Source organism: Sabethes cyaneus, chromosome 3, assembly GCF_943734655.1.
Source record: "Sabethes cyaneus chromosome 3, idSabCyanKW18_F2, whole genome shotgun sequence".
In the NCBI taxonomy this organism is placed as follows: Eukaryota; Metazoa; Arthropoda; class Insecta; order Diptera; family Culicidae; genus Sabethes; species Sabethes cyaneus.
In genome coordinates, this window is record NC_071355.1 from 171,406,349 (window position 1) to 171,425,582 (window position 19,234).

General features: G+C 40.0%; 2 protein-coding genes across 2 annotated transcripts; one reads left to right on the forward strand and one right to left on the reverse strand.

Annotated features, from left to right (window-relative positions):
* Positions 1–10,414: 10,414 nt before the first annotated feature.
* On the reverse strand, positions 10,415–11,785 carry LOC128742814 (hydroxymethylglutaryl-CoA lyase, mitochondrial). Its single transcript, XM_053839286.1, has 4 exons — positions 11,669–11,785; positions 11,326–11,598; positions 11,093–11,261; positions 10,415–11,033 (listed from the first exon to the last, which is right to left on the reverse strand). Exons 1-4 carry the CDS (start codon positions 11,723–11,725, stop codon positions 10,555–10,557), a joined length of 978 nt encoding a protein of 325 aa, XP_053695261.1. The 5' UTR covers positions 11,726–11,785; the 3' UTR covers positions 10,415–10,554.
* A 4,074-nt stretch (positions 11,786–15,859) lies between these two features.
* Positions 15,860–18,146, forward strand: LOC128743502 (uncharacterized). Its single transcript, XM_053840098.1, has 3 exons — positions 15,860–15,954; positions 16,170–16,558; positions 16,630–18,146. The coding sequence occupies exons 1-3, from the start codon at positions 15,860–15,862 to the stop codon at positions 18,126–18,128; spliced, it is 1,983 nt and encodes a 660-aa protein (XP_053696073.1). The 3' UTR covers positions 18,129–18,146.
* The last annotated feature ends 1,088 nt before the right edge of the window (positions 18,147–19,234 follow it).

The following is a 19,234-nucleotide window of genomic DNA, read 5'->3' on the forward strand; positions in this document are numbered from 1 at the left end:
TGTTTGAGCTGACTGAAAATTAGCAAGATTTGTTATGTTTACACGGCTGTAATTTTTTTGTATGTAACATCTAAGCTTTGTGCAAAAACAGGTCGATTAGATTATTTCTCAATCTTTGTTTCTTTGGATTCAAGCTGATACCTCAAACATAACTGTCCCTAGACTCGATAGAAGAGGGCGTTTTCGAAACGCTGGTAAGAAATAGGTTAAGACTCTTTGATATGTGTTCTTAAAACATAAAGAAAACTAGCTTTAGTTTTCAGCAGCTCGCATAAGCCATGCTAAAGGGTTAAAAACGCCCAAATAAGCTTGATATTCGAGTTTTGAGGGTCAGCGAAAAATATTTGAAGCATCAGGGAAAATCAGGGAAAGTCAGGGAATTTTATTTTTGAATTTGAGTCGACACCCTGTATTTATTTTATTGTTTTTTTAATATTTATCAATATTGTAGACCATTTTCAAATTTCATTACAATGACCCGATTTTGTCACCACCATGATGAATTTAGGGGTGACAAAAACGGGACAGTGACAAAATAGGGTATTTTTTCAATTTTTATTTTTTTGCAGATAACTTAGAAAGAACTACATATATTACATTCTGATCACCTTTAGTACCTTTCGCACTTCCTTCTACCTCTCTGTGGACATTTGTCACCTTTTCACAGCACTCCCAAAGGTATGAAAACACGCGTTTTATAATTGCGCCGAAATGGTTGATTATACTGGTTAACTATGTTCAGAGAAATTTCACAGCGTAAGAAGCTCTTTCTTATGGTATGAACGATTCTTTGATTAACCCCCCTAAAAGTAAGATAGAAAATTTATTTTTTAAGTAGTAAGAGATAGAGCAAAACAATGTTCTACAAAATTTTTGAGAAGATTATTATAACGAACTTTGCCAAAGAAAGTGACCTTCTAGCTCTTATAGTTGTGGAGATAATTATCATGTACGAGCATAGGGGACAGATTTCGATTTGAGCTAATTTGCACACAAAATACTTTCAAATTTCAAATTGAACCTTGCTGCACAAATGTTGTTGCTTTAAATTTTTTTTGCTTGTTATATTATTTTTCTCCACATCAAAGGGAAAACAGATGTAATAAAGCCGGGATTTATTGAGTTTAACCTGAAAAACCTTCAGTGTCCGAGTATACAGGACTTCCCTCTACATGCTCTCTACTTAGCTTGCATGCTACAATGGACAATGGACTTCAGTTCATCGCAAAAGAGCCTGAGTACACCAAATTGTCCCTGGGTTCGTCCTGTATTGAAATACTGGGGGATAATGAAGCGAAAGCTGAAGATGAAGAGAACAGTCACCAGCGACATTGGTTAGATGAGAAGTTCGAGGTGCCGGTTGGCCGGGGCCGTGATTGGGAAGGGTGTGCACCGGCTGACGAGCGATGTCAGTAGTAGGTTTTTTTCATGCAATGTAACATAATTTCCTATGTTTTATCCTTAGAAACTGTTTGGATTAAAAAATTAATCAGTGTGGGACATTTTCCAGTACGCTTAGCAATCTGGAACAAGCCATCCAAATCCGGGACAGTCCCGTATAAACCGGGACGTCCGGTCAGCTTACCCTAAGTTGATAAGCATTTCCTCCTATAAACGCAAATATGCAGAGATGTATTGCCCCGCACGCAAAACAATCCTATCGAATTAAATTATATAGAGAATGAGGGTAGACTTTACCAAATGTGTTAGAACAAATGTTGGCACATAGGACCACCTCGTCCTGCTAGCTGCTAGCTTGCTGTCTATTGCAGTCAATATTTTTTTTAATAATGCTCTTAAAACAAGCAACCGATAACAAGTTTACAGTTGTCACATTTCTTTTCGTAAAAATTGGAATTTTCCGAAGTTATTTCGGGTGAGTAGTCGCAGAAGAGAGGCTCCGTAGCTGGAAGGTTACAAAATTTACTTTGACGAGCGAATGGTGGTGCATGTCGAGTGACTAAGCATGGGTTTATTCTCAAGACTCGGAACTAACGGGTGGCAACTGAAATTTTGGAATTTTTTTCTCAAGCTGTCAAAAAAAGACAACGATACTTGAAGAAGATCTGACTCACCGAAATTAAAGATACATTATCCATTGTTGAAAAAAATTAGTGTACATTTGAAAACGGTCCGTAATCGGCTGTTCGGTGAAGCTTTCGTTTGACGTCGAAACAGGAGAATTGTACGGCCGAACTTAAAATCCCGACGAAATTTTCGATTGGGTGCACTGAGATAAATTTTTCGGGTCGTGGTTTTTGGGTAAAAATGGGATCGAAGGGGTATTCTGGAACGATTATGTTTTTTCGGCGTAATGTGATGATGCTCTGTCCGGCCAAAACACGTATTGTCCATCTGCATGATGTTTTTGCAGAAACGGGATCAAAATTTTCTTCAGACATTCGTCTGGTGCATCGTAATTGATAGCCAAACCAGAGGACTTGTTGTTGAAGAAACGAGAAAGAGAACGATGTCCTTCTGTGTCCATAATTTTTGGCTGGTCTTCCACTACCTTGCTTGCGAATAGTTGTTGAGCATCTTAGGATTGCCGAGATTTCTGTTGCAGTTCGTAGAAGTGTACAACGCGCTCCCGAAATGCTTTTTGCTTGATTGCTATTGTTAGCAAAACTGGGCAAGCATAAACAAAACAAAAAATATTAACAAAAAGAGGAGAGAGAGCTAACACATACATACTCTCATTTCTTTCCGGGCTCATTTGTTATTGAGCATAAGGGCCGCGAAAAAATTCCAAATTTTTGTAGCCACCCGTTATAAGACGATTTTTATAGTTAGTGGCCTGGGCAAGAGCCAGTGTCAATACTCAATACTAATACTAATGGGACAAAACAGGCTTGTTATAGTAGTTAGGACATGCTTCGAAGGAAAGGTAAACCCTCATACATACCAGCTCGCATAAAAATAAAATAAAAGCTTATCGCTTACTCAATAACGATGAAGCACAGAAATGCATTGCAGCATACAGCATAAGCCCGGACTATATTACAATATAACAATATTAAAGTATTTGTCATACAGAGATAAAAAAATAATTTAAATAAACTTTACCCGCATAAAAGTGGAAGTCTGATACGCGTGAGAATATACGGTGAAATAAAAATACCCACTTGAATTATTATAGAATCAATCATTTGTTGTCCACTCTACATCTCTTCAATTGTTATTAATATTTTTCCATAAAATACATACGTAAAAACTGAATTGTCTGTCGATACCCAGTGAAACATAGCAACATATGTTACTTACAATCAATGATCTACTCAGATGAAGTTTTCCGAAATGCATTTTCCCGATGCTGTAGCGCTGTTGTTTTGTTTTTCTGCACTTTGTTTGGATTATCTGACTCGTATCGTAAACTAACTATGCCTGATACTTTATGAGTGGTTCCGATCAAGACGCGCGAGAAGTTCTTCTTCCACACAGCAGAACTCGATTTTCTTAATTTTTTTTCACACGTGTCGGTACGTACACAAGTTTTCCATGAACAGCGGATATTCATATACCCTCATCGTTTGGTTTATGGTCACAGTGGGTTCCCGGATCGTGATGACCGCGAAAACAGCGATCTTGTGTCGTCGTCGTTTATAGTACAAGCAGAACGGCAAACCACTGCGTATTGCGTAACAATAGTATAGAGTAGGACGGACATATACTGACGATGTCGGCTATGCTATGGTTTAAAAATAGCTCCTTCGACGTAGAAAATACGTTATGAAGAAGAAACCAATTTTTCAAATAGACTTCCTTCAGCTGCAGAACCCTTCGATTCTACTTATTCTAACAGGCTGATCTTCATCACTTGTCACTGGTATTGACTGACGTTAGTTGCACCTGTATGGCCATGAAATCGCTCACTATTTTGGCAGCTTCCCTGAGCTTAGAGCGAGTGAAACTGTCCGATCTTCACTTCTCGCCGTTTTTGATTTTCCGCTATTATGGTAAAACAATAATTACACCTTCACACAATTGCAAAATTGATGATATAGCAATATAAAAAATTCGATGTGATTCACTTTCTAGGGCACTCGTTGCTGTTAAGTTATTTTTGCCGCTTTAACCGCTGCACTGGTAGCTGAAATATCTTCTGGGGATTTTTATCATAGCTTTTCCTGCTTTTCCCAGGTGCTAAGCCACTGTCGAAGTTCGATGCTTTCTTATTCAAGGTGATTTAAATCATGTTTCTATTCGATTTAAAGCACATTGTGCTGGTTTTTTTCGTCGAAATCAGTCGAATATCTAGATTTTAAGATTATAAGCAAAATTTCGTTGCACACAGGTCACACTTTTCGCCGAATTTTCACTCTTTATGTGCCAGCAGATTTCGTTCTATCCTTTGCGCACTAATGTCTGTTCCGCTTAGCTGCTAGAGCGGGATGCTGTGCCCAAAGTGGTGCGCACGCGACTAGAACGATGTTAATCCGGTACCGAACAAAACTCAACTAATGTGGCAGCGTGAAATTGCGGTATGTCAGAGTGAATTGAATTATTTTCCTCAGTTGGTAACCAGTGAAAATCGTGATAGAAGCGCAGTGAAGAATGTTAAGCTGAAATCGTGACACGAAAGGCAATTTTCGAAATATCTTTCATTTAAATGGTTCGTTAGATTTTCTTTTGCATGAATTTTTGAAGACAACAATAATGCGATGGCATGATACTTTTGCGACATTAATGGAAACGCATGATATTTTTGTCGGATAATTTACAGCCAGATCCTCATTGGAATTCAAGTGGACTGGTAAGAATGGCAAATTCTATACGTGTAAGTGTTTGTAACAATAATAAGAGTAATTTAATTGAAGAGCATTTTAATTGAATTTTATATTTCAACGCTCAACGGCGTTAACTGATGTCAAAGATAAAAATCACATTGGCCTAAATCTCACTGTCGAAATCTAAAGAATTGGATCGAATAAAACATTCAGCAAGAATAGGATAATCTTATATTTATGTCCCTTGGAATTACATAACCATACGCTTGTTTATTTGCAATGCTTTACTGCAAGGGTGGCCATTTTGAGGACCCGTCGCCGTCGGGGCTGACCATGCAGCTTGTGGATTGATTTAAAAGATGGAGAAATAAAACATAAGTGTAATGGCTGAAAGAACAACCAATCTATGTTTATATTTTGCAATGATATTTGATATTCAAGTTAATATTTCATATTCTTACACATTGAATACGATTATACGCAAATTAACCCATTATAGTTTATTCGATGATTTTAGTGTTTTCACACGATATTAGTAATTCTCATGGTCAATCTAGCCTTTCCAACATCATGAAAACTTAATTGACTGTCAGCATCGTTCATCATATCTAAGGTTTGTTCGCGACAAAATCTAGACGCCTAAATTTTGCAATAAAACAAATTTGCTAGAAGTTTAATCCATGAAACAATTTTATATCATTTATGTGTGTATCGTTAATAAATAAATTAACATTACTTATTTGGTCTGCATGAAAAATTGGCGAACTTTGGAGTTTATCCTTGCCATGAGGGTCAGTGCAGACTTGTTGGCAACCAATTTAGCTGCGTTTGTCCAAGATTTTCGAAATTTATCTATAGTTGTTGCTTGTTGTTTGTGCTGGGACAGCTCTCTCTTCACCAAAGCTCAATACCGCTCGATGGGGCGTAACTCTGAACAGTTAGGTGGATTCGCCTCCTTCGGTACAATATTCGCGCAAAAGATAAGAAGATCGAATTTACTGTAATCTGTAATCAATTTTATTCATGTAGACAATTTATAGTCAGATGAAGTACTCAAATAAATAACAAATAACAAATAACAAATAACAAATATGGACTCCATTGGCATCATACCATTCCAAAACATCTTTGGCGTAGTGACAGGATGCCAAATCAGGCCAAAACAGCGAGGGTACATCATGGCAGTGTAGGAACGGTAACAATCGTTTCTGCAGGCGTTCTTCATGGTATATTTTCTTGTTAACCGTTCCCCTAGTGATGCAACTTTTGCTTGCTCGACCACAGCTGCATATGGCCTGCCATACTAAATATTTTTTGGGGAACTCGGCTTTCTTCTTTGTCCTAAAATGCTCTGCAACGCCATTCCGTTTCATGGCAGTGTAAAAAGACATACCAGGAAGCTGTTTAAAGTCTTCTAGGGCATACGTTTCATCGTCAATTATAACGCATGGAAACTTCGTTAAATATTCGCGATAAAGCTTACGAGCGCGTGTTTTGGCCGTCGTATTTTGCTTATCATTACGGTTTGGCACAGTCCTCACCTTGAAAGACTTCATGCCTTGTCGTTGCTTAGAAGTGTGCACGAACGTAGGAGACATTTTTATTTTACGAGCAATGGTACGTACAGAAAGATCTGATCTCCTCCGTAATATTTGTTTTACCTTCGCATCCTTGTGGTGGTTCCTCAGATCTGTTTTTGTGTCACTTCCCTTCTTCCTAGCTGTTGTCAAGCGAATATCGAACGATTTTAAAACACTGTGAACAGTGCTTGGAGGAAATCCAAGCTTTTTGGTAAGTTTTCTTAACGAGAGATTCGGATTTTCATTGCGAACGCACACAATTGCTTTTCGTACCTGCTTTTCTTTCGACGCCATTTTACGCTGAGCGCTTGTAATATAAACAAGTGTTATATTTTCAGAAAGAACAGACATACGTCTACCACTCTGCAATATATTTCTGTTACGTTGTGATATATAATAAAAAGGCGTACACGTAACGATTAGCTAATTACTATATTAATACCGATAAGGAATCTATATCAGGGCACTGATTGTTAACACCCAATCGTGAGCGAGGTGTAACTCGAAGTGACGGCAGAGCTTTCTCCACTGATGACGATGCGTAAGACGATGACATATCGACGCTACCAATTATGTCTACAAAGCTTCTCCGATTGTGTAGTAGCGTTAGAGGGGCTACCCCAACAATTTCACTCATTGTTAATGTATTTCCGAAGCTGTTTGTGTTTAGGGGTGTCCACATTTTGTCGCGAACAAGCCTTAATTGAGTATTCTCATCTCAACTGATACTTCTCTAAGCTGTCTAAGAAATGACGTGTACAACGTCTTTGGGACTTCATGTTTGAGTCAAACTCCCTCGGTGGGACAGTATCATAAATTTGCCTTGGCTTACAACCTTCACCAGAACAGGTTCTCGTCAACAGCCCGGATGTCATTAAATGTTTTAATGATCTTGAAGATGAAGCCATGTGTCCTGGAGGATTTGCTGACGATGTACGAGATATGCTGTCTGAATGTTACCTTGTATCGAAGATTACCCTATGTCTTTGATATGATTGACACGCTTGACTGTACTCAATAGAAGCGTATAGTTGAAAATCTCGAAATTAAAAAAGGATATTACAGAACACTTTGAAGGATTGCCAATCATTCTATTTAAGGTACATCAACAGGTGATGGTATCAAGCTGGTGTTGGAGTGCGAGGCATTCTTCAGTTGAGCGGATACGCGAGACTATTTTTAAATTATCGGCATATGATAATCGTGGTCGGAGCCTCCAAAGTGCTTGATCTGTACCGGTAAACGGGACGCAAAGCACGTAACGTAACGGGTGCCCGGCTGTGTGTGTGCCGGCGAGCAAACCACGATCATAGTGCAAGTGACACAATTCTACCTGAACCACTGCAGCACGGTTAAGCAGCTGCTACACCAAGCAGTTTCCGAGTCGGCAACGGACATTGCCATAATATCGGACCCATATCGCGTCCCTGCCCGAAACGGCTACTGGGTCTGAGATAGGTCCAGGATGGCGGCTATATAGACGACAAGTAGGTTCCCGGTTCAGGAGGTTGTGTCAGCCGCAGACGAGGGATTTGCGGTTGCCAAAGTGGGTGGAGTGTTCTACTGCAGCTGTTATGCTCCGCTGGGATGGTCTATCGAGCAGTTTACGCGGATGGTAGACCGAGTATGAGTTGTGCTGACTGGTCTAAGGCCGGTGGTTGTGGTGGGCGACTTTAACGCTTGGGCGGTAGAGTGGAGAAGTCGTCGCACGAACCATAGGGGTCGGATCCTGCTTGAGGCTCTGGCAAAGCTCAACGTAGATGTGGCCAACGTCGGCACCATAAGTACCTTCAGTAGGAATGGTGCAGAGTCTATCATGACATTCGGCATTCCTGGTCTGATAGGAGACTGGAGGGTATACAGTGGCTACACTCACAGTGACCATCAGGCGGTCCGCTATGGCGTCGGTCAGATAAGGCAGCAGGTGGCGGGTAGAGCCGACACTCCCACCACCCGTGGATGGAAGACATCATATTTCGATCCCGAAGTGTTTGTGGAAGCGATCTGAAGAGAGTGCGGTGATCGCGGTATGCTCGATCCGAACGCTGATCATTTGGTTGAGGCACTGTTGCGAGCGTGTAACGCCACCATGCCTAGGAAAGGCCGACGTAAGTATGGGAGGTCACCGGCTTACTGGTGGACAGATGAAGTTGCGGAAGCACGGAGCATGCCTTCGTGGGAAGAGAATTATGTAGAGTTCGTTCGGTTGAAGATAGGGCTGAATGTGAAGCACTTGTTGCTGCACCCGCAGCGCTTAAGAGTGGGATAAAAGTTAGTTAATAAGCCTGCTTTGAAAGGTTATGTGCGAGTGCCAATACGAACCCGTGGGGTGATGCCTACAGGATCTTAATGGCAAAGACCAAGGGCGTGATGAAGGCTTCAGGCCGCTGAGTCGTCCCACGGCCGACATTCCAGTATCTCAGACCATAGCGTAAAATGGTCTGCCTCCCAGCCGAACATCCAAAGTAACGTGGGCGACGGCGGTTTAGAGGTCGGGGAGGAAGCAACGGTTACGAACGAGGAACTCATTGAGATCGGAATTCGTCACACTAGACGTGAAAAATGCGTTTAATAGCGCTAGATGGGACTTCATAGCCAACTCGCTTCGGAACATCCAAGGACCGGTGTCGCTGTACAGGATTCTGGAAGTCAACTTCCACCTGACACAGATTCTTTCAGGGCATGGTTGTTTTAGACAGTATCTGCACAAATTCGGGCATGCGGAGTCCCCCGTGTGTCCCGAATGCGTGGATGTAGAGGAAACTGCAGAGCATGCTTTCTTCGTATGCCCTCGTTTCGTGGACGCTAGAAGCAACATGATGGCAGTGAGTGGACAGGACACTATTCCGGATAATTTAGTCCAAAGGATGTGTTCTAGCTCGGACGCCTGAGGAGTGCTCAATGCGGCTGCTACCCAAATTATACCTGAGCTATAAATCCGTTAGAGAGTCGATCAACGGCATAAGCAGCATAACTACCATAGTCCAGTAGTTATCCAAGATGGTGCGTTAAGTACAATAACCCCTCCCAGAAGTGATACCGATAACGTGGTGCCAGGGAGGATTGAGGCTGGAGACTCGAGTAGAGACACTAAAATGGGTCAGAATACTCACGCCCCATTAGGGAGGTCGGGATACCTAAACCCTACTCCCTGAGTTGTCCCTACCCGTCAATGGCTTCTACTAGTATCTCATCCATAATGATGAGAAATAGCAGCGGTGCTTACATGCCTTATCTCTCACACCAGTATTACCTATAAATGGTTGGACAAGACACCATTATACAACTATCAGCAGCTTGCATGAGAACGCCGCGTGCTTAGTCTCGATGAGATGAATTTGATGGATATGAAGATTTCCTACGTACCAGAACCGCTAAAACATTTTTTTCAAATTTAATGAGCACCAACCACCAACAGAAGAGTCTTGGAACTCGTTGATCTGACGATTATTACTTAGACTAATCTCAAGTTTTTAGTCTTGACCTTGAAATGCGGTCATACATATATATTAATATTTTTTGAAACGATGGTTCTACAATTGATGAAGGGACGGTAGCCCCTTCCTTTCCGCTCCCCCCTTCCCCACCTTCCTTTCCGCTCTTCCCCTCCTTCACCAAAAAATTTTCATTTCTTTCCCCTACCGTCCCTTCATCAATTGTAGAACCATCGTTTCAAAAAATATATTGATTATTACTTACTTTTAACGCCACCTCGTCAAGTTCGCAAGTGTTCTGCTGGACTTGGGTTAGTATATTTCATGTTTCAAATCGTGTTCATATTTTCATGCTAAAGATCGTTGCCAATAGTCCAGATCGAGTTCTACTTTCGTTCTCCGTAACATACATAATTAGCGGGTATCGCAGGTTATTTGCCTAAAATCCCCTTTGATGGGATGGCCATCTTAGATGTAGAGAACGGGAGTCGCCTGTCATATTTGGACGCTTGCTCCGAAACAGACGCTGTTTGAGCCGCCTTCAACATAAGAATAAGATTTGGTCGAAATAGTTTAGATTGTGAGGCAGAAGAAAGGCTAATATATGTAATTACAAAGTAGTCTAACAAAAAAATGTAATTACTATATCTTTATTTAGTAAATATATGGCCGATATATAATTGCTCTGTACACTACTGTAAAAATCATTCCAAAATACTTATTTAATATAAAATGGATTGCAGACTCTATGTAAATGCACTGTGTTTCACAATAAGGCGAGCATTTTTGGAAATCGCAACATTCTGAAACAACTTACCCTCTGGCATTAGGATTAGTTTTTCTCATGGCGCGATTGACCTTCGATTCGGACTGTCGTCCAAGTTTTTCGCAGATAAACTTCCCAACATTAACTAGCTTTGCTAGATCAATACCCGTGTCGATTCCCAGTCCATGCAACATATAAATTACATCTTCCGTTGCTGCATTGCCCGATGCGCCTCTAGCGTAAGGACATCCGCCAAGGCCAGATACAGATGCATCAATTACGGCTACTCCGAACTCTAGTGATGTCAAAATGTTCGGTAACGCCTGTCCGTAAGTATCGTGGCAATGGACGGCTAGCATGTTGATCGGTGCGATTTTGGTAACTTCACGCAACATTTCTGAAAAGTTTCCGGGTGTCCCAACGCCAATTGTATCACCAAGGGAGATTTCATAGCAGCCCATTTCCAACAATTTATCAACTACACGAACCACAGCCGACGGCTTGATTTTTCCTTCATATGGGCAACCTAGCAAATGGGGTGGAATAAAGTTTATTCCTACAAAATTGATCGGAATTGGTTCTCACCCACAACAGTTGAGACGTATCCTCTAACTTTTACTTTTGCTTCCTTAGCTGCATCCACAACGTCCTGGAATCGAGTTAGACTTTCAGCGATAGAACAATTAACATTTTTCCTAGTGAAACTTTCGGACGCAGCCCCAAAAACAGCTACTTCTTCTGCGCCAGCTTTTACCTAAAATATAGCTCGTTTAGAATCGCGATATACTTCCTTAAATAATTCTAAATTAGGTACTTACGGCAGCTTGAAATCCTTTCAAGTTTGGTGTCAAAACCGGATAATTGATGCCCGGTAATTTATTGATACCTTTCAATACTTCTGCATTATCACCCATTTGAGGTACCCATTTTGAGCTTACGAAACTCGTTACCTCAATCGAACGTAGTCCGGTTTCCGACAGGGCATTAATAAATTCAATTTTCGTTTCTGCCGGTAAAAGTGTCGGCTCATTTTGAAGCCCATCTCGGGGCCCAACCTCCACGATACGCACGGCGGTAGGTTGCGCGATGCTCTGTAAATAATATTATTTGGCGGATATTTGCATTGGCAATAATATTAAAATAATATAAAAATATTCCTACCGTTGTGTAATCTCTGATGAAAGACGAACGCAGTGAATGACGCAGTATTTGGAACATACTTTAAAATTGTTTTAGAGAATGTATAAACAATAACAATAACCAAATAATTACTAAACTGAATTTGTTTACGTTATTCTTATTGGTTGAAAAGAGATTGGTGAATTTTATTCATCCCAAAAATTGCTATCGATGATAAGCTGATGGGAGCATATCAATCAGTTGATATCAGTGTTACCAGAAATGTATAATAAAAAATTACTAATATTTGTCAATTGCAAGGAAAATTGTACCATCTAAAATCTTTCTGAACTGAGTACTCCATTATCTGTTGTATTTACGCAGTATTAGTGTTGCAGCTTTATCCTTAACGCGAACAAACATTCTATTTATATAATAAGGTTTAAAGGCCGTTTCTACTATAAATGGAAAAAAATAATGCACTACTCTATTCAGCAAAATTGTAGATTACATTCGGCTATACAAATGCTTCATACATGTTTTTTACAGATTTTGCTTCTATGAGGCACTGCAGTTAAATGTGCGTAAGTTAGTGTAACCCTGCATGCCTGCATTGAAGAGAAAAAAAATAGTAAAGGTAAAATATTTCAGTCTGGTAGTATTTTTCCTGTATTTATTAAGTAAAAATTTACAAAAAAAAAGAAGCACCCCTATTCTGTATTTCAAACGAATCTTCATTTCGTTCGACTTGTTTCGAACGAGATGTTTTGCTCATTTGATTTTGCTGGCGGAAATTTCGTTCGAAAAAACTCCCTCCCATGGGTAGGTGGTTTGACGCGTACTTCGGCCAAACGACCTAAAAATTCTTAGTTCCGCATGTAGAATGTTTATAGTTTAAGTTGGATATATGTGTAGTATGTAGTATTGCATAATTTAGCTTTATGTGTAGCATGTGTCTCGTAAAGCGGAATGGAGCGAAATCGAACGGATTTGATTTTAAATTCAATCCGTTTGGGCCGAAGCACCGGGAGGGCTTACTCGGTTCCCTAGATGAATTGCTGGTATGCACAGAAATTTCTCTAGAAAACTGAAACCAAATCCTACCCACCATTCATGAGATTTTGACTTACTCATGAAAATTAAAATGTATCGCTAGTTAGAACGTACGAGTGTTCAAAAATGATGTGATGTCTTTATTTGCGTAATCGAGACATTTTCTATGAGATTGCCATAGAATTTGTGGCTGTTATGCGATTATGGACAGCACAGCACTGAAAAATATACACACACGTACATGTATACATGTGTATGCATGTATGAGTGTGCATGGGTGTATAGGTACGAATGAATATATGTTTGAGTGTTCTATGATGAGTCGGAAATTCTTATACCTATGCTGCCAAATTACAATTATTAATGGGCAGGAAGTTATAGGTAGTAGCTGTGTTTCCTGTATCAGTTTCCTATGCTATTACTATTATTACTAATATTGCTATCGTTGCTGTTACTGTCACCTCTATTGTATTGTTTTGGATGTAATTAGGTATAATTTTTTTTTTTTTTTTTTTTTTTTTTTTTCTTAGAATGATTTGCATGTCTTGTGACTAACCGCGTTAACGGTATTCAACTAACAACATAAAATGATCATGTATGACGCTGTTTGTCTCCCAAGGGCCTTCCTAATGCTGATGAGCCTCTGTCGGAGAGTCCATCAAGTCGAACGGTGGCAACTCACCGGCGGCCTGCTCCTCTCCATTCTTGCGGCTGTCGTCGCGGTCGGACTTAGTGGATCACTCGAAAAGATTTATAGCCTCGATATATATCTTGTTCTGTCCATTGCCCAATGCTGGCAGACTTCAACTGAAATTCCTTTTCTAACTAAATCTTTTTAGAGTTAAAACTTCTTCAAGTAAAAACAGGTATTCGATTCTCTGGCTGATTCAAGCGATAGCGAAGGGCTGTCCTCAATCATTTCCACTTCCTAAAATGGGGTCATAGTACATAATATATGGCCGTGGTATGAGGATTTTTTTTCGATTCAATACCATCCTCACAGAATTATCAACGTCGTTAACATCTTATTAAGTCTTGCTTTAGTGACAGCTTGCACTTAAGACCTAACACGGCATATATACATATCTCCAAGTGAAGTTCTTTTTGATCCACCTCATCCCTTCTTAGTTACAGAATCATTTCAATTGACCACGGTCTGAAGAGCATACCGACAAATCGGTTGACTACCGCTACAAATATGCAATTAATGCCACCGGGAATAATACGAGCGAGTACCAGTCCCCATTATATCGCATCTGCTCTATTTTTCGGAAGTTCAAGTAGTTTTTCGATAGTTCTGAGCGATAATATTGCTCTTGAATAATATTCCGCACAAAATATTCGAAAATTTACGCCAACAGCTACAATACTGCAAAGATGGTAGATAAAAAAGCGGCTGTGGCTTTTAATGACCATAGGTTGTTGAACAGCGCTGGGTCAATCGTGATGACATGGGTATTTGGGAGATGAGTAGCGTCCATCCTAGCGAGTAGTTAGTCGGTAGTAGCATAGGTGATGGACAGACATAGAATTCTCGTGATATTACTAACTTGAAAATTGCAATCAACATGTTGACTAAAAAATTCCTCTTTTCTTTTCTTTTCTTTTCTTTTCTGCCTGATCTCTATCGCTTCTTCTCACGGCAACAATAATGTTGCCGTGAGGGGAGGCAAGAGACCAGCCACAGATGACCACACTGGTGACAACGATAAAGAGGACGGCCGGCGTGGAGCCTGCTTCAGGTTTAATAGGATTGACTACGAACAAGATGAGGAAACAAACAAAGGAAGGAGAAAACAAGATAAGTACAAGCCATCTTATGCTACATTGACCAAGCACACAATTATATCAAGCCAAGTTCTGTCACTCTTCTTCCGCCCATTAATCCATAATCACCAATACATTATGGAGCTAGCGTAATCCGCACGGATTCTTTTAACATTATCACAACCACCTTATCTCAGCCCTGGACAGACTTGGCTCTAACTGCCCCACCTTGTGCTGCAAACAGAAACAGAAACAGAAACAGGAAATTTCGTTCGAAAAAACTTTGGTTCGAAATACCAATTCGTTCGAAATATAGAATACCGGTGTATTTAGGGTCTTTATTACGAGTCTGTGATAATAATTTTTCCATCCAATTTATGACTTTTCCATATAAGAAACCTAATTTGCAAAAAATCTGTACGTGATGAAACGAGAGAAACGGAAATTAGTTTTGCATTCAGCACCTCAAAAAACATAATTCACCTAAAGTATCTCATGCATCTGCAAAAAATTCTAGATAGAATTAACAAAAGGGCCAATGTCGCAAATGTAAACAAAACGAGTGAGAGTTACTTTTTGCTGGACCAGCTTAGGAAAATCAACCCTCACTCGGTTTGTTTACGCTTGCGACATTCGCCCTTTTGTTAATTCTATCTTCAATTATTTTTTGCATAGCTGTGTAATTATCCTGTACAGTGGACCCCCGTTCGTTTGAACGATTCCTCATGCAAACTAACGGGGTTAGTTTTTAATTTGAACAACTGGTAACCCTAAATATACTGGAGCTTGTGTGAACTGGCTGCCCTACACTTTGTTATTGTTTTGGTGGTTTGAATCAGTTGGCAGTTGCAAGCAGCGAATATTTCATTATCCGACCGGATTTCTATCATAATCGTTGGGATAACGCAAAGTGAAACAGATTAAGCCTGCTAGATTAGTACAAACAAATCGTGTTTATGCATTGTCTGCAGAAGAAAATGATGTCATATTGAGAATGTCATATTGAAAATGGTTCAATTTTTAATTTGCACGTCGTGCAAACCAACGGGGTTCAAATTAAAAAGTGTTCAGATTAAAAACGGTCAAACGAACGGGGGTCCACGGTACTTGGTTTAATTTTATGCGATTTTTGTGACAAGCTTGTATTCTCTGGCATCACTGTCAGAATTGTGGTTGTTGGTTTTCCTGCAGTTTTGCTTGCAGTGAAAATGAAAAACAAAGCGAGTGACAGACAGCTGACAGTAAACGTACGGCGGGTCGCATTCAAAAATAACCGTCAACACAGTAAATGCCGCTGATCGTACCTCGCGTTGAAATTTTTACGAGCCAGGTAGACGAAAATTTTGTGTTTCGATTTTATTCTGTTAAATAAAAGTTATTATTTTAATTGGAAGTGTGCTATTACGGTTAACAATGTCCAGCGATAATTCTACGAGCGGTGACGAGTCAGGGATTTATTTCGGGACTCCCACAATTGGCGAGATAAAACGTTATTGGCAGAGAATGCAGTAAGTTGATTTGCTTTCTGTCTATCGAAGAAGGCTTCTTGTAAAATTCAACACTTGTTGATAACGAACGAAATTTTCTGCAAGTTCCCACCAAATGGATGAACTGTTAACAATGGCTCTTAGTAAAGCAGTAAATTTTATTCACAAGAAGATTTTTAAAAAGTAAAAACTTTTGTTGTTTGATTGACCTTACTAAGAATATTTTTTCCCGATAGAAATCAACCACTGAATCAGCCAGATTTATTACCGGACTCTACCGATGAATCGTCTTTTGAATTAGACGACAGCTTTCATGCAATGATTGAAAAGAAGAAACAACAGTTGATAAAATCGAAAGAGGAATCTAAATTGTCGGAAGACATTTCATCTGTTTCGCAGTTTACCGGTGGTGGCGGCGATACTACCACTAGATTTATGGGTGATGATTCAATCGTTGAACCGGACTCAATGTTTAAAGTTACAGATGAAAGTTTTCTTGAAATGGAGAAGCTATGTTCAATGGATCAGAGCAAACTGTTCGTTGGCCAATGTTCACTGCAGCAAGCTGAAGAAGAACGTAATTCTGAACAAACGGAAGGCAATTCTCCCAGTGGTCAGCCTACAGGTGCAACTAAAGGTAGGTACTTGTATGAATTTTGTTTTGAATTAAGATTCAAATGTGTGTTTGCTTTATAGAATCCGAGCAATGTGAGATTAATGCAACTATCGGTGCTTCTGATGAAACTCAACTAGATGACATTGAAGAACCTTCGTGTATGTGGGAACAGTCTATTATACAAAACAACTTTGCAGGCAAAGCTCTTTCCCCTGTTAAACGAGTACACATGCTGAGACCATCCACGATTATAGAAGAACCAACTACTATTAACGAGACAACGATTACCGGTTCCAAGAATACATCGTTAGAAAGCTACATTTCAGCGAAACAGACTTTAAATGGAAGCGATAATGGTTCTGTTGTTACGGGAAGTGAAGTATATCGAACAGCGGAAGAAGGAAATGAAACTAAATCTACAGTTAACAGTACAATAGATGCCTCTATTGGATTTGATATAACAGCAAATAAGACTAGCTTGGAGTTAAAAAATCCCATAAATGAAATAACAGTCGTGGATGATGAATCTGAAGACGAACCAGAAAATCAATCAGACGGCATTATTGTGCTTAGTTCTAGCGAAAGCGAACCAGAACAGGAAGAAAACGAAAAGGAAACTATGCAAAAAGAAGAGCCAAAGTTTAAAGCGTGCGATACGTTCGAAAACAGCGCGGATTTACAAGAAAACTCTCTTTGTGGCGAGGATGTCGATACGGAAAATGATGTTGGTTCAGTTTCTTTGGATGCTATTCCGGATCATTTCAATGATACTTTGGAAGAAATGGATTTTATGATGCGACAAGGAATGAAGATAATGCAACAGCAAAAAACTCAGAAGCAACACCAATTTCATGACCAAACTAGCTCTGCAAAATCCGGTCTTAAGAAAAAGTTGGCAACGCCTCAGCAAATAAGTCCATTCACACCTGCAAACAATGATCGGTATTTAAAACCCAAACAACAAACGTCTTCTTGTAAGCAAACTCTCTTTTCCACTAGCGCAAACAAGATCTATTCTGGCCAGAAAGCAACACCGTCCACTGCAGTAGAGTCGAGTAGTGGTGGAACGTTTAAAAAACCTGCGCTAAGCCGTTTTCCATTGCCAAAATCTGCTAAAAAATTTGACCATATCGTCTCACCGATTGGAACCTATATCAATCGCACTCCACATACGACATTGCAATCACAAATTTTTATTGCCAAATCAAATTTAATCGATGTACTGCACAGTAACCCGGAAAATCGGGAAAGTACAGCAAGTAGTAAGGAAAACCATTCCATTTCTGCCAAAGTTGATCCTTCCACGTATAGCTCATCACTTCCTAGGAAGGGAGTTGTTAGCTCTCGTGGAGCTCATGTGCTTGATGAGAGACATGTCGTACGCATTCCGGGTGGAGAAAAGGTACAGAAATTGCTCCACAATTCACCAACGATGGTCATTCGCCATGAGGGTCGATTGAAATATCAGCGAGAGCCGCAGTTAACGGATGAAAGCATAGCGGATGATAGCCTTGCCGATTTGTCAATGATTTCTGGTGATGTAAGTGTCAGGGTGCTGAAGGATGTACGGCGATTCTAGAAATCTCATAAACAAGGGTTCGCCTTTTTTTGAAAACTTGTTTAGATGTTTTTTTTTTTATTTTGAGAGTAAAACTGTGTCACATGAATACGAATTGGTGAACGTACGGTGAATAAATTTATAAAACCAGAGATAATTTTAAACGAACATAGCGTATGATTTTTATATGTATGATGTGAAAAGCCACCATTATTTCACAGACGTGCCAGTGTATGTGGGTACCTTTAATAGTATTTAGATCCAAATCTGATTATTCAATGAATTGTACATTATTGTAGTGTTATCGAATGGGTTTAAAGGGATTTTGTGGGACTTCATGCAGAGATATTTGCGCGCATGGAAATCTCCTTTCAACATTGGGACTTTTCTATGTAATAATAATTTCATTCAATTTAATATTAGACCTTGAAGAATTGAGCTGGCAAGCCTACTCCGTAATGCAGTCCTTCTTATGATATCCTGATGTATCTTCCCGCTCTGTTTATTATTTGACAATCATCAGTCAGTCTGACTGATCAGTCATCAGTCTGACTGATGAGCCGATAAAAGTCTCTTAGACTTAAGAGATAAAAATTTAATGCCTTTTACCCATATTTGAGATTGTTCTAAGAATAGAGAATAAGACAATAAAAAGAGTTAGGTCTCGTACAGAGTGCACGCGACACGACTTCACTCACATTGTTTTAAATGCGTAGCTCTGCTTCCGGCGAAAAAGAGCTGCGCATTTAAATGAATGTGAGCGAAGTTGCGTCGCGTCGCTGTCTCGTGCACTCTATAGGCACCCTTAGGGTACCGAGGCCCCGTACAGAGTAAACGCGACACGACTTCGCTCTCATGTTGCTAAATGCACAGTCCTGCTTCGAGCGAAAAAGAGCTGCGAGTATAACTATAGTAAGAAATGCCGCGTCGCGTCGCATGTTTCTGACTCGATGATGAATAAGCTTCAGAGAAGGCCGATTTCAACCAAACTCAGGGGTTAAATTTCTAGGTACCCCGAAACTAATCTCGAATCTGCTACAAACACCACCGCGAACCATGTTCGTGATAAAAGGTCATAACTTGGCAAGGGATTGGCATTGGCATTCATGTGAAAACTTTTTTTTTTG

What these genes read in the sequence shown, in the direction of transcription:
- LOC128743502 (XM_053840098.1), top strand. Translation starts at nt 15,860, where the DNA reads ATGTCCAGCGATAATTCTACGAGCGGTGACGAGTCAGGGATTTATTTC. An exon ending in CGTTATTGGCAGAGAATGCA is followed by an intron (nt 15,955 to 16,169) that starts GTAAGTTGATTT and finishes TTTTCCCGATAG; the next exon opens with AAATCAACCACTGAATCAGC. An exon ending in TCCCAGTGGTCAGCCTACAG is followed by an intron (nt 16,559 to 16,629) that starts GTGCAACTAAAG and finishes TTTGCTTTATAG; the next exon opens with AATCCGAGCAATGTGAGATT.
- LOC128742814 (XM_053839286.1), bottom strand. Translation starts at nt 11,725, where the DNA reads ATGTTCCAAATACTGCGTCATTCACTGCGTTCGTCTTTCATCAGAGAT. An exon ending in TGAAAGGATTTCAAGCTGCC is followed by an intron (nt 11,262 to 11,325) that starts GTAAGTACCTAA and finishes GCTATATTTTAG; the next exon opens with GTAAAAGCTGGCGCAGAAGA. An exon ending in ATACGTCTCAACTGTTGTGG is followed by an intron (nt 11,034 to 11,092) that starts GTGAGAACCAAT and finishes CCCATTTGCTAG; the next exon opens with GTTGCCCATATGAAGGAAAA.